The 24,425-nt window shown below is 46.4% G+C and overlaps 3 protein-coding genes across 11 annotated transcripts in view; 2 read left to right on the top strand and 1 right to left on the bottom strand.

Moving 5' to 3' along the window:
- The window catches only part of rnf220b (ring finger protein 220b), a 28,690-nt gene extending 27,747 nt beyond the window's left edge, over positions 1 to 943 (top strand). For 2 of the 3 annotated variants that reach the window (XM_076022809.1, XM_076022808.1), the window contains exon 16: positions 102 to 937. In XM_076022809.1, the coding sequence (XP_075878924.1) occupies positions 102 to 173 (72 nt within the window). In that variant the 3' untranslated portion in view covers positions 174 to 937. Of the gene's footprint in view, positions 1 to 101 lie in introns of all 3 variants that reach the window. The other variant, XM_076022811.1, reaches the window with a different exon arrangement.
- A 491-nt stretch (positions 944 to 1,434) lies between these two features.
- On the top strand, positions 1,435 to 6,226 carry guk1b (guanylate kinase 1b). 7 transcript variants are annotated; one of them, XM_076022802.1, is made up of 9 exons: positions 1,435 to 1,563; positions 2,584 to 2,699; positions 3,157 to 3,198; positions 3,483 to 3,608; positions 4,517 to 4,613; positions 5,162 to 5,300; positions 5,416 to 5,500; positions 5,577 to 5,662; positions 5,790 to 6,226. In XM_076022802.1, exons 2-9 carry the CDS (start codon positions 2,588 to 2,590, stop codon positions 5,820 to 5,822), a joined length of 720 nt encoding a protein of 239 aa, XP_075878917.1. In that variant the 5' UTR covers positions 1,435 to 1,563; positions 2,584 to 2,587; the 3' UTR covers positions 5,823 to 6,226. The 7 variants fall into 7 exon arrangements, with proteins under 7 accessions (XP_075878917.1, XP_075878915.1, XP_075878914.1 ...); XM_076022800.1 differs by lacking the exon at positions 1,435 to 1,563 and adding an exon at positions 1,956 to 2,156; XM_076022799.1 differs by lacking the exon at positions 1,435 to 1,563 and adding an exon at positions 1,956 to 2,264.
- A 6-nt stretch (positions 6,227 to 6,232) lies between these two features.
- obscna (obscurin, cytoskeletal calmodulin and titin-interacting RhoGEF a) overlaps positions 6,233 to 24,425 on the bottom strand; it is a 32,517-nt gene continuing 14,324 nt past the window's right edge. The window contains exons 36-78 of the mRNA XM_076022581.1: positions 24,108 to 24,374; positions 23,653 to 23,919; positions 21,445 to 23,559; positions 21,290 to 21,362; positions 20,926 to 21,020; positions 20,691 to 20,803; positions 20,360 to 20,560; positions 20,155 to 20,237; positions 19,818 to 19,991; positions 19,580 to 19,739; positions 19,407 to 19,502; positions 19,120 to 19,284; positions 18,701 to 18,859; positions 18,148 to 18,325; positions 17,938 to 18,051; positions 17,680 to 17,847; positions 17,464 to 17,566; positions 17,253 to 17,388; positions 16,813 to 16,918; positions 14,923 to 15,041; positions 14,711 to 14,819; positions 14,528 to 14,640; positions 14,235 to 14,403; positions 14,028 to 14,115; positions 13,750 to 13,950; positions 13,597 to 13,657; positions 13,427 to 13,504; positions 13,157 to 13,329; positions 13,010 to 13,036; positions 12,764 to 12,916; positions 12,630 to 12,675; positions 12,465 to 12,542; positions 10,305 to 12,039; positions 10,111 to 10,236; positions 9,896 to 10,018; positions 9,306 to 9,473; positions 9,099 to 9,204; positions 8,728 to 8,967; positions 7,672 to 7,895; positions 7,533 to 7,547; positions 7,200 to 7,296; positions 6,886 to 7,035; positions 6,233 to 6,788 (exon numbers count right to left, since the gene is read on the bottom strand). Coding sequence (XP_075878696.1) covers positions 6,608 to 6,788; positions 6,886 to 7,035; positions 7,200 to 7,296; positions 7,533 to 7,547; positions 7,672 to 7,895; positions 8,728 to 8,967; positions 9,099 to 9,204; positions 9,306 to 9,473; positions 9,896 to 10,018; positions 10,111 to 10,236; positions 10,305 to 12,039; positions 12,465 to 12,542; positions 12,630 to 12,675; positions 12,764 to 12,916; positions 13,010 to 13,036; positions 13,157 to 13,329; positions 13,427 to 13,504; positions 13,597 to 13,657; positions 13,750 to 13,950; positions 14,028 to 14,115; positions 14,235 to 14,403; positions 14,528 to 14,640; positions 14,711 to 14,819; positions 14,923 to 15,041; positions 16,813 to 16,918; positions 17,253 to 17,388; positions 17,464 to 17,566; positions 17,680 to 17,847; positions 17,938 to 18,051; positions 18,148 to 18,325; positions 18,701 to 18,859; positions 19,120 to 19,284; positions 19,407 to 19,502; positions 19,580 to 19,739; positions 19,818 to 19,991; positions 20,155 to 20,237; positions 20,360 to 20,560; positions 20,691 to 20,803; positions 20,926 to 21,020; positions 21,290 to 21,362; positions 21,445 to 23,559; positions 23,653 to 23,919; positions 24,108 to 24,374 — 9,353 coding nt within the window. The 3' untranslated portion in view covers positions 6,233 to 6,607. The remainder of the gene's footprint in view (positions 6,789 to 6,885; positions 7,036 to 7,199; positions 7,297 to 7,532; positions 7,548 to 7,671; positions 7,896 to 8,727; positions 8,968 to 9,098; positions 9,205 to 9,305; positions 9,474 to 9,895; positions 10,019 to 10,110; positions 10,237 to 10,304; positions 12,040 to 12,464; positions 12,543 to 12,629; positions 12,676 to 12,763; positions 12,917 to 13,009; positions 13,037 to 13,156; positions 13,330 to 13,426; positions 13,505 to 13,596; positions 13,658 to 13,749; positions 13,951 to 14,027; positions 14,116 to 14,234; positions 14,404 to 14,527; positions 14,641 to 14,710; positions 14,820 to 14,922; positions 15,042 to 16,812; positions 16,919 to 17,252; positions 17,389 to 17,463; positions 17,567 to 17,679; positions 17,848 to 17,937; positions 18,052 to 18,147; positions 18,326 to 18,700; positions 18,860 to 19,119; positions 19,285 to 19,406; positions 19,503 to 19,579; positions 19,740 to 19,817; positions 19,992 to 20,154; positions 20,238 to 20,359; positions 20,561 to 20,690; positions 20,804 to 20,925; positions 21,021 to 21,289; positions 21,363 to 21,444; positions 23,560 to 23,652; positions 23,920 to 24,107; positions 24,375 to 24,425) is intronic.

Here is a 24,425-nt window from a genome sequence, read left to right as displayed (position 1 = left end):
AAAACACTAGATACCCGTCTGTTCTGTTCAAAACAATAAACTAAATCTGTTCAAATACATTTTAATGTTTCTCCCCACCCCCCTATTCTTTTCCTTTGAAGGGAGCAAAGAAACTGTGCCCTCAGTGCAACACCATCACCTCACCGGGGGACCTGAGGCGAGTGTTTCTGTAACGCCGCCACTCAGTTCAAGTGGGGAGGGGCTTGCTTTGCTTCAGCCAATCAGGGATGGACTTGTGGGCAGCTGGCCTGTCGTAGACTCCCACCTTCCTCCTCCTCCTCTTCCTCCTCCTCTCTGATTTCCATGGTGGTGTTCGCCCCGGCTATGGACGGCAAGCATGACCTCTGACCCTCCAGCACAGCCCTGTACAATATCTCTGACCCCGCTGCCATAGCGACCACATCAAAACAGCATTTCAAAATGGACCATTCAGGCGTCAGAAAATGATTAATTTTAAAAACGGAAGCTTTGGGACGACATTTGTTAATTTTGTAATCAGTTCCTGAGGCGTTGGTTGTCGGTTGTGTTCAATTGAAAGCACTTGTACATAGTTTTGTGTATGTTTGAATTGCTGTGTGTATAGGACGTGAACTAGCAGAACAACTAGGCTGTATTTACTGTACAGAGTCTGTCTTTGTGTACATGACTTATTATTTGTGTAGCTCCTGTATAGTCGGGGGGGATATTTACAAGCGACTGCATCCAAATTACGGCTCAGTTTGTCTCAGTTTATGTGTTTCGTGTTTTGTAAAGGCTCATTACACCTAATTTTGCCCATGTTACTACAATAAAAGGTGTGTTGAAAACCTGCCGCCTGCGCTGCACTCCGGTGTCTGATAAACAGTGACTTAACCTGTTGAACGTGGCTGTTCAGGAACGGGAAGTGTTCACCCGGGCGTGTTGTGAACTCTGCGTTCGCCCTTCAGGAAGTGGGTCGCGGTGGGATTAGCCCGGCAGAGCCCATCGCAGCTCATCTAGAGTCGAGGGACGCTAAACCCTGCTATTCTGAGCTTTCCCCAGGTCAGAGACAGAAGACCACTCGGGCCGCAACAGGTACAGTAGAACTAAGTTGAAACACACACATGCTTCGAATCAACTGTCAAAAGTGCTGTGGAACTGTGGAAGGACTGCTTTAAAATCGAGGTGCTGAAAGGACACATAGTCAGAAAATGAGCTGTTTATCCGGATAAAATTGAGAGACAATTCAGATTTCGCCCCAAATTCACATTTATCCTGCAATAAAATGAACTTTCTCAACGAGCATTATCTTTTCAAACTAGTAGACAAAATGTACACACAATCTGACTCACTGGTGAACTCTGGTGACTTTTTTGTGGGTAAAAACAATCCAGTATCAACTCTTAGGATTGGTCACTGAGCTGAAGGGAGGTGGCGCTAATTCAGATTGACAGTGAGCTGTGAATCAGTCAGACACAAACATGCACACACACACGCGCGCGCACGCACTACGCAGTCCATTAAGAAGCCTGGCTAGAGAGTCATCTGCTGTTGAGCATCATCTCTTTACGACACAGACTGCACCCGGCGGTGGAGTGAAAGAAGGTAAGGCGGAACTGATTCAACCCTGCTCATAGTTGTTCTTATTTAACTATAAATCAATATTTGAAAAGCTAATTGAAGGTATTAGTAGTGTTACTGTTATTTTATCTCAGAACTGCCACCTTTGTTTTAGATGAGTTTGGTTCCTCAACTAAAACAAAGGTGGCAGTGCTTATCTATCATTCAACCCATAAAAATACCTAATTGCATAATTTGGCTCATGTTGGTTAAAAAGGTTGATATTTACATTGAAGTTCTAGCTGGTTTAAAGTCTGAAAGTTCCAGATTCATAAGGAGACAAAATGATTTGGAATTCTACTGATTTCTTTGATCTGAAACAAAAAGCTTCCAATGAATAAGAGGGATGTGGGAGAGGGACTGGGCTGGTTTTCAGTAATTATCTGTATGAACGTTCAAAATGGATTGACTCGCAAAGTCAACGTCTGTGGGCTCCACATGTGAACGGGTCACCTGTCCCGCACCCTTTGTCCCTCCTGGGCCGCATCCAATTATCTGCTGACTGACCTGCCTTGACTCCATTTGCCGGCGTTCCCTGAGCAAACCTTGGTGCCTGACCGTGGCTGTCTAACGAGTCGGCAATTAGACCGCGGACGGCTTTGGATGTTTTAATTAAGCAGGCGGGAAGGAGACTTTTTTTTTTTTGAGTGTCCATTAATTATCCCCCCGGTGATGAAAGAAATGATGTAAGAGCAAAGGTCTGCTTTTAACCCGACGCCGTCTGTGTCGGGAAGTGTCTCCCCGACGGTGGAGCAGCTCAGAGGATTAGCCTTACTTCACATTATGCCTGTTAATAGGATCCTTGGTGAGCCTCGGCAGATTTGAGGTAGCAATGTAGCAGGAGAGGAGGAGTTTGTTGGTTAGTTAGTGAAATACCTGGACAACAATATGATGTGATTATACCGTGTTCTAACGTCATCGCCGGCTTGGCTAGCTTGTAGCAAACACCTCATGTGATCTCTCCTGGTTCCAGCCCAAACTCACTTCCCACCTGTCCTGTGTCAGAACCATGTCCAGACCGAGGCCTGTGGTGCTGAGCGGCCCTTCCGGAGCTGGGAAGAGCACCCTGCTGAAGAGGCTGATGAAGGAACACGAGGGCGTCTTCGGATTTAGCGTGTCACGTACGTTTGTGATGGGCCAACTTGGCCACTGAGGAGGGAACAGCCTGTCTGAGGAGGAAGGAGGGACAGGAGACGCAGTGTCTCCTTTAAAACCTTTAAGGGCTGATACCTGCCGCCCCCATATTACACTCACTTTCAGAGCTTTACTTTTCATTTTGGCCCCCAAAAGGAACAGTTTATGGATATCTGTTTGCAGCCTCCTGCAAACATGCAGGCTTCCAGCTTGCTGCTAAAAACTGAAACTGACACTTTGTTGGAACTTGTACGTTTTGGATGGGACCAAAAAAAAAATCAACAAAAATGAACAAACTCAAGCAAGGTTAAGGTATCCTTGCCCTGTGTGACATCACAAAGGGCTGCCTTCCAGAACTAAATGTCATAGCACACATTTCCCGAAAAGCTAGAAAACTGACTTTTCAGTCCGAAGAAGTTGATGCTGATGTTCCTGTCCTCACAGATACAACCAGGAACCCTCGACCCGGAGAGGAAGACGGCAAAGGTAAAGCACTTTTGGTTCATGTTGTTAGTTTGTCCCCCTCACACTGAACCACCACCCGACACAAATGCGCGACCACAGACTACGTGCAACGTGTGTTTCACCCCTTTTCATGTGACCAACCCCTCCCACCTGGTCAAATCGGGACCACAGCACTTCTTACTCCCAAGTGATCTGCACAAATGGTTCTTTTTTTTCTCGCCCGTGTTGATAATTCCCCTCCCCGATATAACAGGGGTGAACCTCTTTCTCTGTGCCTTTTTTGTTGTTGTTGTTTTTCTCCATAGGGCTGAACAAGCTCCCCTTCCTTCTGGGGGCTACGTTACTGCCCGTAGCAGCCGTCTTTTCCTCTGAGGACTTAGAAATGTCAACCTCATTTTCGTGTCCAAACGAATCAGAAACTGCAGATAAAGGTGACCTAAAGTGTGACTCCTGATCGCAGTTGACTTTTGTTTTGAAGGCAGAGGGGTCGGGGGTTACTTTCATCATCCTGGCATGCTGCCATTCAATCAGTAGGGTCCAGTGATGTGGCATAGAAAAGAAAAAGAAGCCAAGGTTGCACGACTCAGTCTACACTTTGGAGTAAAAAGCTTTTGAAAATAGCCCCCTGTCATTCCTCGGTCCCTGTCTGAGCCCCACGTGAGGTTCCCTGTTCAGAGATGTATCCCTGCCCCTTCTGTGGCTGATTGATGGAGCAACCATTAGCATCACGCTGTGAATTGTCCTCTGGGGATAAACAGGAACGTTGTCCTGCTGTCAAGTCCCACATAGTGTTAAAAATGATGTCGCAGTCCCAAAGCTGCTGCTATTTCTTTTGTTTTTTTCTTTTCTGAGATCATTATTCTTATTATTTGACCGATATATTTCCTATTTCTGAGAAACAGCCCATTAATGCAAAAACGGACTTGGACAACTCTTCCTGCTTTGTTCTCAGTCCCTTCATCTGTTATGTTTGCAGCGTATTCTTCTCCCACACTCTGAGCAGACTCCTTCAAGTTGACATGCTAATGATTGTGTGCCCAAGCTGTGCCCATTAGTGGTGAATTTTTCAATATATTTTATTTTTAGGTCCAATGTGATCCTATGGTACACTGTAATATTTTGTTGTTGTTGTAATTTTCTGTAGAGAAGGACTCCGTACATGTTTGAGCATCACACACTTGAACACGCACCTTCGCTATTTCATAATAAGATTAGCATCCCTGCCCGCTTTTCCTTTCATTAGCTCGTGATTATGTAATAGTGTGATTTTGAAGAATATTTATATGCTATCGCTTTTCCACCATCTTTTATTTCTTTTGTGCCCATTGTTGTCCTGCAGACTACCACTTTACAACGAGAGAAGCCATGCAGGAGGGCATCGACAATGGAGAATTCATTGAAAACGCAGAGTTTTCTGGGAACATGTATGGCACAAGGTAAATATATGCAACTGGTGCTGTGCTATGATGTGATATGAAGACAGATGCCGGCATGAAATCAATGACTTTTATATGTATATAAACCTATTTTTTTCCGTTTGGTTGCTAAAAAAAAAACTAATTTCAAAGAAATAATTTTAAGACAAGTTGAATAGAAACCAAGACTTGCCTTACACAAGAGCGTTGCCTTTGGCTCAGTCACAGGGATCAAGGGGGATATACACAATAGTCCGGTCACAGATGGAGCTTTAACCAAATTAGGTCAAAAAGAGCAACGCTGTGGATCAGCACATCGTGTGTCAAGTTTAATCTCCTCATCTTATTCTGAAGGCAACGCGCCCTGTGTGCGTGTGCGTGGCGTGCCAGTCCGAGCGGCTCGGATCAATGCGGCGATCCTCTTACCTCGGTCGCTACATGCGAGGAGCGCGCAGACGCACATCTTTGCACTGTGCACATTGCTGCAGCCATTCATCTACTTGGTCCGTGTTTACCGGAGAAATCACAAATGTGTCGGATCTTTAAAAATAATGCGTTTTATTTCCTAGCAAATCTGCTGTGGAGGACGTGCAGGCCCAGAACCTGATCTGCATCCTGGATGTGGACATCCAGGGGGTGAGGAGAATTAAAGAGACTGACCTGAACCCCATCTACATCTCCATCCAGCCCCCCTCCATGGAGATTCTGGTATTGAAAAACCATATAGAACCTCAGCACGTACACCAAGCCTGTGTTCCATTCTGCTTTCTAAAGCCCTTTTCTTACGCCTTTAAGATTTCTGTTATTTAACTGCCTCCCTCAGGAAAAGCGCCTGAGGGACAGGCAGACGGAGACAGAGGAGAGTTTACAGAAGCGGCTGGATGCCGCGCGCATCGACATGGAGCTCAGTAAGTTCCTTTTCCCATGTGTCTTGTTTGACAAAGAGGAAGACACAGCGGCTGACACAGTTATTATGGTCTGTAGGTAAGGAGCCGGGAGTGTTTGATATTGTTATCATCAACGATGACCTGGAGAGGGCCTATGACGAACTGAAGGCCATCCTAAATGAAGTGAGTCGATAAGTATCCTAATATAAATATCATTGTTCTGTTAAGTTTGTTCCTGTTACATACAGCTGTACTAATGGGACATGTTCAGTGCACAGATGCTGAAGAACTCTGTTTTTTTTCCACTCAGGAAATCCAAAAAGTTCAGGAAGCCAAATCTTAAAATGACAGCTCTGTCTTTTTACTGGATTTTTGACAAAACCTCTACTGGACCAACTGCTTCAAAAAAGATGGTCAGAGATTTTATAATCCATGATGGTACCAGAGAAAAGAGGGACTTTGGATGGAACAGTGTTGGTCGCAATAATGAAGACAGGGTTGACATTGTACCCAGTAGAATTGAATATTTAGGGTAGACAGTCCCCGTCCTAGCCTGGGCTTAGCTGAATTTCTGTTTAGTCATATTTTAGGACAAGAGGTGAATTTTCTTAAAGGCAAGCTGTCGAAAAAAAAAGGCTGAAATGGATGTTTGTCATATTTTTAACTATTCATTTGTGCGAAACAATGTAAAACACATGGTTTTATGTTTGTATTCAAAGTGTCTGAATAAAGAGTGAACACAACAAATATTTTGTGTGGTTTTTAATCAACTCTCCTGTTCACTAAATCAAAACCATTTCTTCCACACATAACTTAAAGGCCAAAATGCATACAGTTTTAAATAGATCGTAAGTCATTCAGGAGAAAATATCAGCTGTCTGAAAGAGGGGAGCACAAAACAATTAAGGACAGAAAAGGACAGAAGGGTCACCCTCGTGCACACTCTCTTGGGTTGGATTCATCCCTGATCTGTTGCATTAAAAAATGCAAAACATGTATTAAAGCTAATGGATTAACAGGCTTTAGAATTAATTAAGACGCATCACAATGTCCAAAAATCACAAAGTCTGAAAGGTTTTTTTTCTGCTGCAGCGACACAATTTTTTTTTGCAGCAAGTCGGCGTTGAGCTACTGCAGGAAGGGGAGCTGGAGCTTGGTGCGGACCTGATCTCGCTTCTCCTCCTTCTGCTTGAGGTACTCCTTCAGCTTGTCCGTGGAGAAACTCACTTTGGAGTGGCGGCCTTTGTGCGAAGCGCGATGCGCTCTCAGCCAGGGACTCTGCAGACACTCGGCTGCGGTGGGCCGGCCCCTGTAAGGGTGTCGCATCGCATCCATAAACACTGTTCACCTTCATACACACAGAATTGTGGTGGCGCTTTAAACGACTGAACAGGACGGATTCTCACCAGGATTTGTTGTTGAGGCTGCTCTTCATGAAGCTCAAGGCTCCCTCTGACAGGCCGGGGTAACAATGTCCAAACTGGATCTTCCCTTTCTTGATGTTGCGGTCTTGCTCCCAGCCGAGCTCGGCCTGGAAGGGGCTGTCAGCACTCAGCCTGACGGAAGACAAGGATGCAAGTGTTAATGTAGCAAATATTCATTTTAACTAGCAGCAGGAAGAAGATTCAGTTACCTAGCTAATTAGGACAATTAGCTGATTCTTAAGATCAGTGTAGGTTGCTGAAATCTGATTAATAGTTGAGGATTAAAAACTACTCACATGATAAACGTCAGAACTCCGATGGCCCAGATGTCGGTCTCAGGCCCAACACCTTGGCCCTCCAGGATTTCTGGAGCTTTGGGAAGGACAATATAGACTGAAAAACACAGATGGGTGGGGATGAGTCGTGCGCTCACCTCAACTGCGACTGTTACGGTAACTGTTGTCTTCCTTTTCTTAAATATGATGAATGTTTTTTAAATTAGAAAGGTGTGGATGAACAGTGAAGGGGAAATGGACTTGGCTGTGTTAGGCGAATGGGAGCTGAGCTGCAAGAAGTTAGGCTAGAAGTTAGGAGTTATTTCCAACCACCAATCCATCCTGACTGTGCACCTTTTCTGGGGCAGTCTGTTGAAAGCCATGACAGGCACAGGTTTAGTACGCTAAGAGAAACTACAATGCAAAAGAATAAATGAATGAATGAATAAAAAATAAATAAATAAATAAACTACAAGAGGAAACCCTGGGGTACCTTTGCTCTCCGACAGGCCCTGGATGTGCTCAACAGTGAGAGGCTGGCCAGGTGTAAACGACTGAGCTGAGCCCAGGTCGACTATCTTCAGGTGGTCACAGTCGTCCACCAGCATGTTGTCGGACTTCAGGTCCAGGTGGATCACCCGACGGCTGTGGAGGTAGTCGACGGCGCTCAGGATCTGGAGCAGCAGCTCGGCAATGTGCGACTCTGCGTACAGATCTCTGAGGGGCCAAAGGGGATTTGGAGAAGAGTGAGCATAAGTTTAAATAAAACAACTCATCACAAAAATTGAGTAGACACATTGAGGAAACTCAGTTCTGTCATTTCAAAGAGGTCAAGTTAATTTTTCTTAATTCATTTTTGTCATGACGTTGTCTCATGACTTCCTGTTTTATTTTGAAACTCCGCTCTTTTCCTGTGTCAGGTAACTTGCCTTTCCTCTTTGCGCATTTCCTATTGGTCGTATTGTCTTTCCACCCCGATTGTTTCCACCTGTTCCCGTTACCTTGCGTGTATCAAATCTACATTTGTTTTCTTCGTTGTGTCTCTGGCCCTGTTTGCACTTGGTCATTTCATGAGAAGCAGCTCCAGAATCGAACTTCCTCCTTCGACACCAAGCCAGGTTTGTGCAATTGACCTTGTTCTGCTTTAGTCCTGGCCGTGTTCGGTTTCGTCAGGTCTGGTACTTTTACTTTTTAAGTAGAAGTTAATTTTTCCCCTCCTTGACAAAACGTTCTTATGTCCGTATTTATTTTCACTCTGGGAGTGTCATTCCTTCTCGTGAGTGACTTTGTGTTGTTTTTGATTACAGACATTTTCCTCCGACTGAATAATTATATATTTTAACTTTCTTTACTGCACAAAACTGACAGGAATTATGTAGTGAACCAGTCTGTAAAATTCCACCAACATCAAACGTAATGGAGTGAAAGAGCAATTGAACATGTGAAACAATTTAGCACATATAGAATTAGCATATGTTAGCTCCACAATAGTATTTAAAATTTAGAAATAGTGGCAAATTATGTTAAGTCTTGCGCGAAGCCTCTTCACCTGTCTGCCAAGCTGTAGAGCAGTTCCTTGCCGGGGCACAGCTCCTCCACCAGCACCATGTAGGAGGAGGTGATGAAGGCTGAGTGCAACTGCACCAGGTGAGGGTGGTGAAGCCTCCGCAGCAGCTGGTACTCTCTCAGCACCAGCAGCCTCTGCTCCGCTTTGTAGGGACTGATCTTGGCGGCAAACACCTGACTGGTCTCAGTGTCCCGGCACAGGGAGATCACACTGAAACGGCCCCTGAGAGAGAGAGCAATTCAGAGGGATCAGAATTGTGAAGCTAAGATACTATAAAGAAACAAATATTAATCTGGATACCAAAGAAGCCTTCATAAAAAAAATTTTAAGCCCTGCTTTAAGAAAAATCCCACCTATTGATCTCAGAGAGGAAATTGTAGTTCCTCTGCGTAGTTTGATGTTTAGATGCAGTAACCTTTGACCCCTTCAGCTCAGTCTGGACCAGAGGGATGTGAGTCTCTGTACAACAGGGAGGTGGTGCAGGTGCCGTGGTCATTCTCAAGAAACAAGACGTTACTAGGGAGAATGATGATAATAATTGCTTGTCTGTTGTGTCCTGCCTTCAGGATGAGTTGCCAGAACCACTGGCGCTGAAGCATCACTGAGGGGTCCAGTTCCTGTCTTATTGATGCAGCCCACCCTGAACACGTACGAAGCTCCTCCGGGTAAATCCTTCACCTCATAAAAGCTGTCAGTCACCTCCTCAGAAAGGAGGGTCCATTCCCCACCTGTGGGGGGCCAATACAACAAGACATGACACACAGGGTTTACTGTGGACAGCTGCACATTTAATTGTTGTTTATTGTTCGAAATAGACCAGAAAAATAATCTATCACAACTGTAAATCGGCATAATCATTAAGCAGTAGTGAAATTCTGATGCCGCACTGAGATTAGGACACAAAGTATTAAAATATTTAGAAGAAAAGTAAAAATGAAACTTGTTTAGAGCTGACATTTACTATTTTTCCCTCTTATTCATAATGAAAAGTAGAACTGCCCTCAAAGCCAAACTTCTCTGCCAAACAAAAATTAGCATTTCCTGAAAAGCCAAAGGTTTTCTTTGTATGTATGGATCAATTGTCCACTGCTGGGCCGCATCAGGTGTGAATGGGTTGTCAGCTGTTGCTGTATTATCTTTGTGAACCCACCCTCAGTACAGTACTGCACACAGTAGGTGACTGCATCACTGGACAGGACTGGTTTCCAAACTAGCAGGACTCCACCTCCATCCAACTGGAGCACCTCAGCCTTGTTGGGGCGCACTAGAAGATCTGAAAATTATGAACGATTGCAGACGAGTTAATGCACAGTTTTGGAAAAACAAGTATACGTAATAACACAGCGGATACATTGAGATGCATACCTTTAGTTCTCTTAAATGCAGGTATTTTAAATGAAGAGATTAGTTTAGTTCTCTTTTTTGGACTTGGAGGACCAGAAGTGACTTCCTTTTTGGTAGTACTGGCACCAGATCCTTTATATATTGGCCCTGTTGATTGATGAAAGGATTAGCTGGATGGACATTTTACCACTGATTTGATCGCTGTACAATCTTACCGCCTTTGCTCACATCCTCCTTGCTTGAGGACCTGGAGAAGAGTTTGGTCAAGCTGGAAGCTGAAGCTCTCATTTTCTTCCTGAGTGACATGGTTGGAGTGTCGGCCTTCATGATTTCGCCAAGTGTGGGTCCTAAGTCGGTGTCGTCCAGGTGGGAATATGAATTGTGGGTCCAGGACTGCCTGCGGAAGATCCTCAGCAGTCCCAGCTTGGGGGACTTCCCAGTCGGTGCCTGGACTTGGAGAGCTGGAGCGGAAGCGTGTCGCTGGAGGCCGCCAGCCTCCTTTTTGTCCCTCGCCCTGGGCGGCCTCTCGGGGGTCTGCAGGGAGGAGAGGCTGGGGCTGGGACTGGCTGTCAGTGGCGTACCCAGCGGCCCTCTGCCGTCTGCGCTCAAGTTTGGATTGGAGCGGGTGCGGTTTCGCGGCGGTGCCCGTGGAGCCGAGCTCCTGGTTTCGACCTCCTGAAACGGGCGCAGCGATGGTGGAACCCGTGGCTCCCGTCGGTCTTCGTAGCCTTCGCTGTCTCCCGATCTGCATCCGTCCCGAAAGTGAAGGTGACTCAGCTCCTCGTACGAGCCGAGCCGACTGGAAGTCTCGGAGCCACCCTGCCCCAAAATAGAGGACTCAGCCAGAGACCCCTGAGATCCTGTAAAGTCTCCCTGCTCCTGCTCCGGCCTGACCAGCCCTCTGTGTCCTGCAAAGAAGCCTGAGGCCAGAGCTGATCCACTGGGTGTGGATGTGCCCATCCCTGGAGCTACAGAGCCTCTCCTTCTTGTGGGACGCCTAGGACTCGGGATGCCCACAAGCCTCCTCCCTGCCACTTCATCGTCTGTGAAGTCTTCCTTCAGGCTCTGAGATCCGTCCTCCTCCCTCGACTTTGCGTCTCTGACGGAGCTCTGGCGGCGGGAGAACGCATCGAGGGACCTGCTCCTCCTGTGTGGCGGCGCAGTCCCGTGGGCGAGACCTACGCCACTGTCAAACGAGCAGGACTTCTGCATGACGGGCTGAGTGGAAGCCCGTCGCTGACCGGCACGGCCGCTCTCGGTCTCGTCCTCCACGTACTCGATGAGCGGCTCGTTGAGACGCCCCGAGAAGCTCCTCCGCAGCGGCTTGCGACCCCTCTCCTGCTTCTTGGCCTGGAACTTGTCACGCAGGGACATGTGTCTGGCCGACATTGGGGACAGCTGGTGGGAGCTGCTGTAGAAGGTGCTCCTGATGACGCTGCCACGGGGGATGCGACCCCCATCGCTGCCCGAGCCCTCGTCCCCGTCTGAAGGACAGAGCGACGGGCTGCTGCCCTTGCTGAAGTGGTGCTCCAATGACGCGGCCGACTGCCTGCTCAGACTGCGCTCAAGCACGCTCCTCCTTCCCGCCGACTCACTCTCCTCTTCCTCCCCAAATGTCAGGTCCTCGTCCTCATCCTCCTCCCCCGTGTACGTGTGAAGTTTAGCGAAGGGTTCGGGGGTCCGCACCTGCTCCATGAGAGGGTCGTAGTCCTCCTCTGTTTCCTCATCCTCCTCCTCCTCCTCTTCTTCCTCCTCGGTCTGGCTGTAGTGGTGGAAGAAGTCCCAGGAGTCGGCTTCGTCGTACTCCGATGAAGAGCCACTGCTCAGAGAGCTGCTGCTGTGTTCCTGGGGCTCGCGAGGCACCGTCACCGCTGTGTCTCTGAGTGGCGCGTCCAGCAGCTCCGGGATGGGCCTCAGCGTGAGGACGGAGCCGATACACGTCAGGGATCGCTAGAAGAAAGGCAGTGTTTTATAATGATGATAGTAACATTACTTTATTGGTCAGTATTTCCTTTAAAAGGCTTGACATTTTACCAATTTACTACCACTACTCGGATGACATTTTCAAACCCATGTAATTGTTCCAACCAACGGCAATACAACAAAAGTCTACTTTTGCCTAACTTGAATGTAAATAGAAGGAAAAACTGCTCTGTCCTACAAAGCAGGACAGCTTTGTCCTAATAGGACAAAGCAGATCAATTTCAACCTAAGAAAAGTTATTAGACCCTCAGGTTTAAGCCAACATTGGGTGCAATGATTTCTTCACAAGAACAAATGAATGGATTCAACACAAACTCAAATATTCAACTTAATATAAACTGTCCCCCAAATATTTTTTGTTGTCGAAGTGGATAACACAACACATCACTTACCTGCCATTTTCTTTTTGAGACAAGGACTTTCAAACTCTTGGTGAATATTTCATCTGTGTCCTCTCCTGCATGTTCATCCTAAACAAGGCCAAAACACTTATTCAGATATTTACATTTTTATTACAGCAGATTTTGAATAAATTGCAGTGTCCGCTGGTTTCTCACTTGAAACCATTCGTGGCTTAAGGCCTCAAAAGCAGAGGGTCGTTTCCTGTAAGAAAAAGAAAATATCTGTTTTCTAACTGAATGAACATCGTTTCCTCCAATATATCCCATAGCAGTTTCATCAACACACTCACTCTGGATCTGGCTGGAGAAGAAGGTGCAGAAAGCTCTGGGCCTCTGGACTCCTGCAGGCGACTTCAGGGGCGTCCCAGTGAAGGGTTCCCTCACCAACCCTTAGCAGGGTAGCTCGGTCCGTCTCACCCACAAAAGGACAGCGGCATACTAGACTGTGGCCGTCAAGATTCAGTGTGAGAACATTTCTTTCATAAAATCTATGTGAAAGATTTTAAAGTGGTTATCAAACATGCAAAGACACCCACCATATGTATGATAAAACACCGACAGACCTGGAAAAAAAGATATTTCATTTAGTGTAGTCTTAATTTGACTCTCATGCCCAGAATTTTCTTTTTTGTATGTGGGAAGATGCACATGCTGGAGGTTGTTCACTTCGTAGAGGAACTCACCAAATGTCCGTTGCAACGGTGACGGGCTCGAGGTGGACTATCTCAGGAGCAACAAACTCTGGAGTGCCAAACATGCTGTACTGGTGCCGGGACATGTCGATTTCTTGGCAGAAGCCAAAGTCACAGATCTTGATCTCATCCCTTGGCGGATACACCATTAGGATATTATCAGGCTGAAGAGAGGACAGAAATGAATGGGGAAAAATAAGTCACAAAAACCATAAAGTTCTCTGAAATGGTTAATAATGTGACAAATCCAAAAAGTCTCACTTTAATGTCCAGATGCAGAATGTTCATGCTGTGAATGTGACCGAGGCCTTCGAGGATTTGCTGGATGAACGAGCAAACCTGAAACAACATTTTGCATCAAGAGCCAGATCTCATAACAAACAAGCAAAGCACAAACATATATTGGTTGTGTAATGGTCTTCATGTGGAACCTCTCTCTCCGAAACTGATCCTTTCAGTAGCAGATGGTCCAGAAGTCCATGAGAACAGCACCTGGGCACCAGGTTAAAGAACTTTTTGCTTAAGATAAAGCTTGACTAACTGAACCCCACTGGAAAGACATGCAATGGAGGATCAGAGGATACATTTCTGTGATGAGCACCAGGGTGCGTTTGGTGCAGAAGAAGTCGAGCAGACAGGCCACCCTGGGGTGAGCCAGACGGGACAGCAGGTCCCTCTCCTGGAAGGCCCTCGTCCGCGTGCTGCTCCGTAGAGGCAGGAACTTGGCGGCAAACACTTCCCCTGTCCGTCTGTGGACCACACGCTTCACCACTCCAAAGGTTCCCCTGGAACAGAAGGCAAACAGGATGTCGATGTGCAAACTGTTGATGTGGCGCCCGTGTAGGTTGAGCTGCAGGCTCACCTCCCGATCTCCTCGTGCACATCGTAGACTGAGAAGAGTTTCCTTCTCTTCCCGAGCTCCACTTCTCTCTCCTGACACTCTAGTGGACCTGCATTTTAAAAACAAGCGCGAAGAGCGAAACCAGCTCACCATCGATGTAATTTGAGCCCTTGTAAATGGTTTGATTTAACAATCGATTGATGTGAAGCTAAAAAAGCGAAGCCTCACCTTCCTCGACTGTCAGCAGGGCCTGGCACGAGGTGTGGCCAGAGTTGTTGTACGCAAAGCAGGTGTAAACGCCGCTGTCCTCACCCTCAGGACACACGATGGTCACTGAGCAGCGGGCGCCGTGATGCGCTATATGCACGTTCTCACTGGCTTCAAGCTCCTCGTCGTCCTCCGGTCAAAAGAAAAGAAAAAGTAATTTGAAGAGAAAACAACAATGTCTGGAATAAGTTTATGAGACTCTTCCCAAATCGCATAAGCTGATGCAGGTGCTGATGCAGGTGGCACTCTCCTACCTTGTACCACTGAATATTAGGCGCGGGTCGTCCCGTGATGATGGCAGTGAATGTTGCTGGTTGGCCAGGCTTCACGTACAGATCCTCAGCTGGCACTTGGATGGAGGGAGGAGCTGCGAAACAGTTCAAACCAGTGAGAAAAGCACAGGGTGACAGAAATAAAGATTTACAGACAAAAAGTACCATCTGTGATTTCCTGCATTGCTTCTGAGATGTAGCTCTCCTCCTCCTCCTCCTGGTAGTGAGTAGGCTCCTGTGACACTTGATCGGCGGCTGTTGATTCAGGAACAGCCTGCTCAGCACCGTGGGGCACAATGCTGGAGATGAGGAGACTGATCAGTTGAGGGAAGCAATTTTGGTGTTCGAATGACAAGAGCCAGATTTTATGAAGTCACAGAAACATACTTTTCATCTTGTTCGGGAGGGAAGAGGATCTTGGTAATGGAGGTCGGGCTGAAGTCTGTCTGCAGCCACTTCTTCACGAAGGCAGTGGACCAACCCTCTGAGTCTGCATCTATGAAGACGACAGTCTAGTTGTCCAGGTGATAGTAGTTGCGTGTTCAGACAGAAGTATTTTCTTTGCAATTTATATTAATCTGTAAACATCTAAAAAGATGAAAATAAAAGGTACATTACCTTACCTACCACCTGCAGTAATAATGCTTTTCTTACCTCGGGCACTTGAGGGTTAGACCCTAGTAACCCAGCACACAGGACACGGGCTAATGCCCGCTCCTGCATGAGCGGTGAAGGGGACACCTGGCCAGCACATAACCATCTCGTGATCGTAGGAGTGGAGAGTTAGCTGGGCATGCGTTGGCGGTAGGAGAGAGGGGGGTGTCGGGTGGTTATTTGTTATCATGACAATGATGACTTACATGGACGGGTCCATGTGAGGAACTTCCTGCTTCAGGACAGGCAGAGGGAAGATGGACAACATGTAGGTTATAGACCATGGAAAGACATAGTTCATGAAGTGGCATCGGAAAACGCAGAGACCAAGAGCGATATTTTTCAGATTGATTTAAAAAAACCAAATGAAACAAAACAAAACAAAATCTATCACATTCCAGTAGGTCTAAAGGTTAAGGTTTACATTTACTCAAAACTTGATTTCTACTTACATATAATACTGGTGAAGATGGGAGTGTTTAAAACTGGACACAGATTCTTGTGTTCATAACACTGGTGGAAACTAATTGTATTCTAACATTTAACCTTGACGAAAAGTGGAAAGATGGTGAGTGACACAAAAAACACAGAACATCTCGTACAATAAATGTTTGAATGGGTTGTTTTCATGGTGAGATGCTGCAGAGAGTGGAATGGTGTCTCTGTGGAATGGTGGCCACCAGATCCTTGTGGGTTATGGCAACATTTAGACAAACTGTCATCAATTATTAGTCTTTCCTACTGTTGTAGCATATTTGATGTCATTAAGTTATATATGGCAGTAAAAGTGCTAGTTTCCTGTCAGATGAACAGATTGAATGAAAATAGCAATGTTGACATTTCAAGGCAGAGACGACCAGGATTAGAGATTAAATTTAATGTTGCAGTGTTAAACATTCATTCATTCATCTTCCATACCCGCTTACTCCCGAGCTCAGGGTCACGGGGGTCTGCTGGAGCCTATCCCAGCTGTCATAGGGCGAAGGCGGGGTGACACCCTGGACAAGTCGCCAGTTCATCGAAGGGCCACATAGAGACAAACAACCATTCACTCTCGCATGCACACCTACGGACAGCGGTTAACCAATTATGTTTTTGGCAAGAATACAATACAGCATATTTAAAGTCTGCAAGAGTCATTGTATGTTAACTGTAACATTAAATATGAACTGTTTAAAGGTTAATGACTTAATGAATGAAAATATATTGACAAATTATTTATTAGTATAAAATAAGTGTAATATGAAGTTATTTCTCATGCTGTGAGGGGTATGTGTGACAGTGCCATAATCCCACCAGATCTAGTGACAATTAAGGTGTTTGAAGTCATTCATAATGCAAAAAAAGTGTGTGAAGTGTGAGGGGAACAAGTGGAAATGTCATTAAGTCTTCCACATGCAATTACCCAGAGAGACTGTGTGAGTGATGACGTGGCGTTTTGAGAGTGGATACTGATGGAAACTGTTGCTGACGATGGTGTGTTTCAGAAGTGAGGTGGACCGAAGTGAGGCTGGACGATGGCATGTGGCCTCATCCCCTCTCAAACACAGCCAAGCTGCTGGTCTCCTTCCTGCATGAGGAGAATTTACCTGCAGTGGGCTGGACTGCCCTACCTTTAGGAGGTAAGTCCTGCTGCTGGTCACCGTCGTTGTCAACCGGCGGCACGTAAGCTGGACAAAGACCTGCCTTGCACCTGACGCAGCCAAACTCATTCCAAAGCTGGACGAAACGGGAGGATAGATGCGCTGTCATCTCAAAGGGAAGTGACTAGTGCTGCACTAACCGAGCACATCAGATGTAATTTATCTCATATCTTCTGTATTTTATGCATCTGATAAGGAATTCATAGAAAATGTGCAAAAATGCTTGGACCGTGAATGTATTAACCATCTCTTCATCACATTCAATGGAATCTAAACGGTTAGCAAATCCCAAGACTGACTGAAAGCACTTTAGACTGGAGTTCAGACTTGCACAATATCAGACTTGAATACTAATGATCTTCATTTCCATGTTTGTGTCTTATTGGAGACTTCACATACACGTTTCCCACCTCACACTCGTACTGCCCAATGTCCTCCTTTGTTGCACCGACGACGGTCAGACACAAGATGCCGCTCCGTGCGTCATTCAGGATGTTGTACTTTTGCCAGTTTTGGTCAGTCAGTTCTCGGTCATCTTTGAACCACCTGTAGACCACAAATATCTAACTGTCACAAACTCCCATACACTACTCAGCTCTTGCAGTTTCTTAATTTGTGTACCTGATCCGTGGCAAAGGTGTAGTAAGGGTGGAGCAGGTGAACTGTACATCTTCTCCTTCTATCACGCAGGCACTCTCCAGACGGCTCACAAATCTGGGTGGAGCTGGACAGGTTTTTAAAAGAAAATATTTAAAAATATATATATATATATGATAATAAAAACAGTAGCACCTTAGCAGAAACATGGCATTTTGACTCTACAGAAACAAGACTCACCCTGCACAACAACCTTCGCCAGAGTGGCAGCGCTGCCCATGAAACTGCTGGCGTAGCAGGTGTACTGCCCGGCATCCTGTGCAGTGAGGCTGTCCAGGATGAGACAGCAGCTTCCTGCTCGATCTGCTGAGATGATGTGGCGAGGGTCGTCCTCCAAAGGAAGCCCATCTTTACAGGTAGACACCATCAGGAAAGGAGTTAAGTGGAAAAGAACATTGGATTGTATATTTTGTAACACCCCGTGTTGTATGTCCCGACCTTTGAGCCAGCTGACCACTGGTTTTGGTGACCCTGTGACTTTGCAGGTGAGTTTGATCGTCTCTCCGGTCTTTGTTGTGCAGTCGGACAGCAGCGTCTCGAACGCCGGTGGGCCTGTTGGATCACAGAGATAGAAAAATTTAGTCAGAGAGTTTTCCTTCAAATCATTTGAAAAAAAAACCTAAATGCATTTCACAAGGAAACACTTGCTGTTGGTCTGCAGGCCAGAACGCTGCTGGAGTTCCCTCAGGTCCTTCAGCCAAGAGAGTTTGGCCAGGCAGGAGCGGCCCTGCAGCGTGTACCTTCTCAGGGAGCCTCTGTGCTCATGCCACAATCCCCACGACTTCTCTTCTCCACCCACAGAATCCTTCACCTCCACGTCGTTCAGCTGGGTGTGTTTTAACAGGAGGAAGTTGGTGAACAAGGAGGCAAGAGCACAGCTAATGGGAACAGGCAATGAACTGAAATTTAAAGTCTGCTATGACATTCAAGGTCCCTTGTTGGGTGCTTTGCAGACCATATCTGCCCCAGATCTGTTATGTCACAAAGGGCAGTGTCGTGACAACACCAAGCTAGATTACTAATTTTCCACTTTTTCACTCTCGAGGCCTCTTTCTCGGCTGGTTTGAGTTCCCTCTCAATCAGTGGGTTAAGAACCACCCCCCCCCCTTACAGTTTTTTGAGGAGATGATAAATCATTCAGGACTTTTTCACTGAAATCTAAACATTGATATGGTGAGAATATGGGACCTTTAAATTCTACCTTCATTTTGTTCCTAAAGGCGTAGGTGTCACTGCTCATGCCAGTGTCTCTCTTCAGTTTACACAGAACAATGCACTCCTGAAAGAGAAAGACTTGTCTCTGATGCCCTCTAGAGGTCTTCTTCACTTCTGGAGTCTCTTCCCACACCGTGAAGACCCCCTGAGGGAAGTTTATGGGAGAGAAGGCAGAGAGAGCATACCTGTCAGCATGCCTGTGTATCTAATCACAGTCAAGGATGGTTGAAAATTCAAGATTTTGGTATATTGATTTCACTATTCTGCATATTTTTATGTTATTTGGTTGTAGAGAAGATACTGTTATAGAGATTACATATCTATTCATTCATCATTCTGATGGGAAACTTGTTTAATTTCAAATTCGCCAGATGTCCCATCAGGAGGTAAATCTTGTGTGTTTACCTGTCTCACAGGTTCGCCCAGTGCGGTCAGAGGAGCTGGGTAGTTCTCGATGAGGGACGCCTGGTGCAGGTTGTCTGACCTCCACGGCAAACTGGACACCATGGAGAAGGCGTCTTCTAAGAGACAGCAGCTTTGGCCACTTTTGGCCTTGTTCTTGATTAACTCCTGTGATTAAAAATAAATGGACCATTGAAATACATTCATGGCTGGAGAGCAAAACGAATTTGGTGCAGGCAGCAATTATGAAGGCATCACACAGTCTTAAAAGATCGAAACTGTCAGCTGACCTTCAGTAAAGTCTGATAAGTCTGAATCCTCTCGACTGGCTGCTGCAGGAAGGTGAGGACATCCAGCGGAGGATCCTCAGCACATTCTGTCACATCCTGAGGTATAAAGAGCAACACGTTGAGAAAATACTCCAGCGCACAAATTTAAAGCGAGTCGAAATTTTTGTGCATACTTTGAAGTACTGCTGGATGACTTTGTCAGAGATGCAGCCCTCTGCTTGTGCCTGTCCTACCATGTAGAGAAGATATTTTTCAAAGTCCTCAATGTGTCTGATTAGATGAATGGCGACGTCGTCGTCAGTGACACACTCTCTCAGACCAGGAAGGAGGGACCTGAAAGGAATTCTTACTAAGTACTAGTCCAATAAACCTGTTTTTGTCACCGGGTGCACGGTTTGTGTGGGTAGTAACCTCTCATGGAGCGACACGATGTCCTTGATGTTCCTGAAAATGATCTCTTTCTGGTTCAGGATGGGAATGGGAACACTGTGGCTTGATTCCAGATGGTGCAGCTGGCTGGAGGTAAAAGTCTTCATGGCCCTCACAAAGGCCTCCTCTCCATCAATCAGACCTTGAATGAGTTGACTGAAGGAAAAACATGAACATGTGAAATTTCCTTATGAAGTGGGAGCTAGTTTTCATAGATGTCAAAATAATTTAAGAAAATAAACCATGAACTTTTTACAGGCATTAACCCTTCACCTTAGGATTAGACACAACATTTTCAAAAGCAAGAAATCCACCAAACCTCAGAGCTCTCCTGTATTCTTCTCCTGATGACCCAATTCCATCTTGGTCCTCTGGAGGTGGTCTCATCTGTGGGAACGTCTCCTGTTCAAAAACCCATTGCAAATAAAAAATAAAAATGAATATGATTAAATTTGAATTCCATTTGGCGAATTGATGTTTTAGAACGCAATATGTTTCATTGGTTTCTGGAATCTTGCGCTCACCTTCCTCTTTTTCTCCAGGTATGCTGGACACACCCATCCCTGGCGGGCAGGGGTAGCTTTGGTGGGTTTGGTCCTCACCAACCATTTCCCTGGATGGGCAGAATCCAGCACCTCCACAAACTGGCCCTCCTTCAGGACAAAGGTGTCCTTGTCTCCACCACTGGGGCTATAGTCGGCTCGAGTGACATACATTTCAAAAGTCTGCGGTGAGAAAAACAAACTTTCAAAGCTCATCCGATGGAGTGAGGTTTTTCATTTTTCCCTAGGCGGCTGAAAATAAGTAGCGTAATCGTAACGCGTGACATAGAGATGTAAAATATTGACAAAATACCTCTTGTATGTCCTCTTCGCCTTCGGATTCTGATCCAGAGATGGTGCTGGTTAAAGGTGTGTGAGCACGATGGTGCTTGGGAGATGGTGTCCTCAGTCTAGCTTCATTAGGTCCTGAAAGTTGGAGGACATTAAAGCAACTGGACACAATCGGTCTGATGATTGAAAAACTAAACTCAACGACTGGGAAATGGCAGTGGAAGTTTAACATTGAAAATTGAAGCAGTGCGGCAAACCTTTGACTGTCAGCAATTGCTTCTGAGGTTCAGGAGGAGTTATCGCGTCTTTACCATCTTTTGTGGGTGCTGGTTCCACAACTTCTATCACCTGCCTGTGATTGTGTTTAAAATAAACAGTTTGCTTTCTTACTTAAATAACAGTTAACAATGAAGGAAAGGTCCCATGTTATACCAATTGTCAAATCTTGTTGAGAAACCTCAAATGATTAGTTATATAAAAATTATGAATCTGTAGATCTCCATAAACACACATTTTTAAGCCACTGGTAATGTTAATGTAAAAGACACATACAACATTACTTCACATGCATGTGAAATACATTTTGCATTTTGCAACAGAAAAAAAACTCTACTCTCTTACCTGGGCACAGGTGGGGACTCCTCGGCCGATTCCATCATATCAGGAGCAGTTTCATAGTCAGAGGGACTTGACACTGTGGAAGACATTCTGCATTGTAAAAAAACATGGTCAACAAAGACAAAATATTATCAACCACATTCACGAGTGTGTCTCACTTGAGCTGGCCACAGGCGAGGACGCCCTCTTCTCCCACAGGGAGACCAGTGGAGCTTCCTGCTGCTCCGTCAGTTTGTAGGCCTCCCACAGAGACACGCTCACGCTCTCCACATAGCTTGTGGGTTCCGCGGTCAGCAACGGGTCTTGGTTCTGAGGCGCATTCTGACTTTCATCCCGTGGGGCGAGTTGCAGAGGAGTGATGGCAGCCAACGGTGGCTGCAAAGCTTTCTGTGCCGGCTTCTGGGTCTGGACCACCGTCAGGTTCCCGTTGTAGGAGGTGACGCCAAACTTGTTTGCCGCCTCACACGTATACACTCCGCCATCGCTGCTGGCCAGGTTTTTAATGACCAAGGTGCTGACGCCACCCTCCGCGGTCTTGACCTGGCACCGGTGATCGCTGGCAATCGGCTGGCCGTTTCTCAGCCAGCGCACAGTACCGGGTTTGCCCTCCAGGCTGCACACCAGAGTGGCCGTCCCCTGTACCTCCACACTCTGGTTCTTGAAGACGTCCTTGAAGAAGGGCCGCATGTCTCTGCGGGTTTTGTAGCCCTTGAAAGCAGCCTGGATCTTGACCGCGGCCTCCTGCAGTTGGGGTTCATCCTCGGCGCTGATGTTGATCTCAGGTTGGTCCTCCTTAGGCGCATCGGTGGGAGGAAGGTCAGCAGCTCGGGTCAGACCCCTGGCCAACGGGGCAGGAGGATGGACTTCAGGGTGGGCCACAGGTATCTCGGTCAGAGCCTCTGAGAAGGCTTCGTCTTCGGAGATGTAGAGAAGAGGGACGTCCTCCGGTGTCCTTGCCACTACTTTCTCCTCCTCCCTTCTCATCGGCTCCACCACCACTTTTATTTCCTGCTCGTGCTCTTTTCTCAGCGGTCTCACGGGCTGCTTGATTGGCTGTCTTGCGCTCTCGTCCATTTCTAAGGCTTTGAAAGGCTGCTTTGCGTCCGTCGTCGACAGATCTCCTTCCATTATTGTTTTTTCCTCCACTTCCTTTTTCACAGGTTCTGTTGACTGTTTGGTCAACTGACCGTCTCTTGTTTTCATCATGTCTCTCGCCATCAGTTGGTCATCCTGATCTGTCTCTGTGTCCCTGGAACACTGTCTCTCCACTCCCCCCTTTGACTTGCTCTTAACCCGCGCAGGAGGCCTTGGAGGAGCAGACTTGGCCTCTTGTTCCAAATGATTTTCCGTTTGCTCGACTGACTGTTTGGCAGCAGGCTCCTTCTCTCGCTCTGTTTCAGCATAGTCTTGTGTCCTGTGATGTCTCTGTTTGTTGGGTTCTTCAGAGCCATCTGCGTTTGACTGAAAGATTGTCTCTCTTGGTTCCTTTACATGCAATTTAAGAGAATCTTTTTCTGCTGACACCTTTCCTTTAGATCTGAGTGGGACTTTCAACGGTTCTCCTTCAGCTTTCTCCACCTCAGCTCTATTCTCTGGAAACTTCTCTTCTTGCTCTCTTGGTGTTTTTCTCACCGATGCCTCAAGTAGTTTAGCAGGCTTCCCTTCTTCACCTTCCTGCCTTAATTCTGGTTTGTGAATTTTGTCAGTTTTTTCAACTTTGCTCGGTTTCTCTGATGACCTTTCTGGTTGCACGTTTTCATGGTCATGCTCTTCCTGACATACTGCTGGCTGTCTCTTTTGCTCAAACACTGTGTCTCCCAGAACTCTTTCTGACTGCTTTACCTTATGGTTAACATTAAATAATTTGCCATGTATGCTTTCTGGATTCCTGTCTGAGGAATATGCTCCCAGTGCTCCCAAAGCTCTTGGTACCTCCTCCATTTCCACTTGTCTCATTGTCTTGTCTACATTGCCATCTTCCCCCTTTTGTCTTCCCAGATGAGTTGCATTATTCTCAATATTCAAGTCCTTCATCACGGGAGCCAAGCTGTTTAGGTCTTCCTTTGTCTCCCCCAGCAAAGACTGTTTAAGGTCAGATGTTGACTCTACGTCCGATCCTGTGTTTGCAAGAGAAGCCTTCCTGTTGGTCCTCTTTTTGGGTTCTGGGGGAGGAGCTTTCTCAAGCTCGGCAGATATTGCTGGTTTGGGAACGTTGTCTTTTGCCTGAGGCTTTACCGATGGGGCTTCGTGCTTTACTGAAGTAGGTTGCAATACTAGGAAAGAGAGTAAAAATGATTCAGATTCACATCAAAAAACTTTTACTCTTTCCATTTTGCTGAAGAAATATCAAGACAGTGAACAGACACCTTTCACGGAAACAGTCGCCGTGGTCTCTGCACCTCCTGCTTGACATGAGTAGCTGCCACTGTCCTCGGCTGTCGGCTCCCTGATGTGAAGCTGGAGCAGGCAGCCGTCCTGCTTCATCTCGTACTTCCTGTTGGCTTTAAGGGGCAACCTGTCCTTCCTCCATTGCACCGACACTCCTGGTTTGGAGAGTTCGCAGCTCAGGAAGACTGAAACTCCCTCTTTCGCCTCCATGTTTTGCATTTCTTTTTTGAAAAATAGAGCCAGCTCTGAGTGGACAGGGAGAAATATTTACCACAGATTTAACACAAAAATTAAATGTGACGTCATTTTTGTCCTCATATTTTAATCTGGCAAGTCACTTGATGAGCTAAATAGGTGGAGCCAAAACTAAAATTTAGACAATTTGCCTCAATGTACCTATATTTGAACATTGTATAGATCTATCATTGCACACCTTCCACTGTCACAGTCGCGGTTGTCTCTGCACTTCCTGCATGACAGGAGTAGCTGCCACTGTCCTCGGGTTCGAGCTCCTTGATGTTGAGCTTCAGCAGGCAGCCGTCCTGCTTCATCTCGTACTTCCTATTGGCTCTCAGCAGCAGCCTGTTTTTCTTCCACTGGACCGACACTCCGGGTTTAGACAGTTCACAGGACAGCGATGTGGAAGCTCCCTCCTCAGCCTGCGCACCTTGTAGGCTTTCCTTGAAGAACGGAGGCACCTCTGAGAAATTTGAGTAAGATGAAGCTTTTATCATGGGATATTTTCCCACTT

Source organism: Nelusetta ayraudi, unplaced genomic scaffold (assembly GCF_046127955.1).
Source record: "Nelusetta ayraudi isolate G7.1 ecotype Tasmania unplaced genomic scaffold, CSIRO-AGI_Nayr_v1 ptg000013l, whole genome shotgun sequence".
Classification (NCBI taxonomy): domain Eukaryota; kingdom Metazoa; phylum Chordata; class Actinopteri; order Tetraodontiformes; family Monacanthidae; genus Nelusetta; species Nelusetta ayraudi.
Note: the sequence above shows the minus strand (reverse complement) of the source record. Positions and strands in the feature narration are given on the sequence as shown.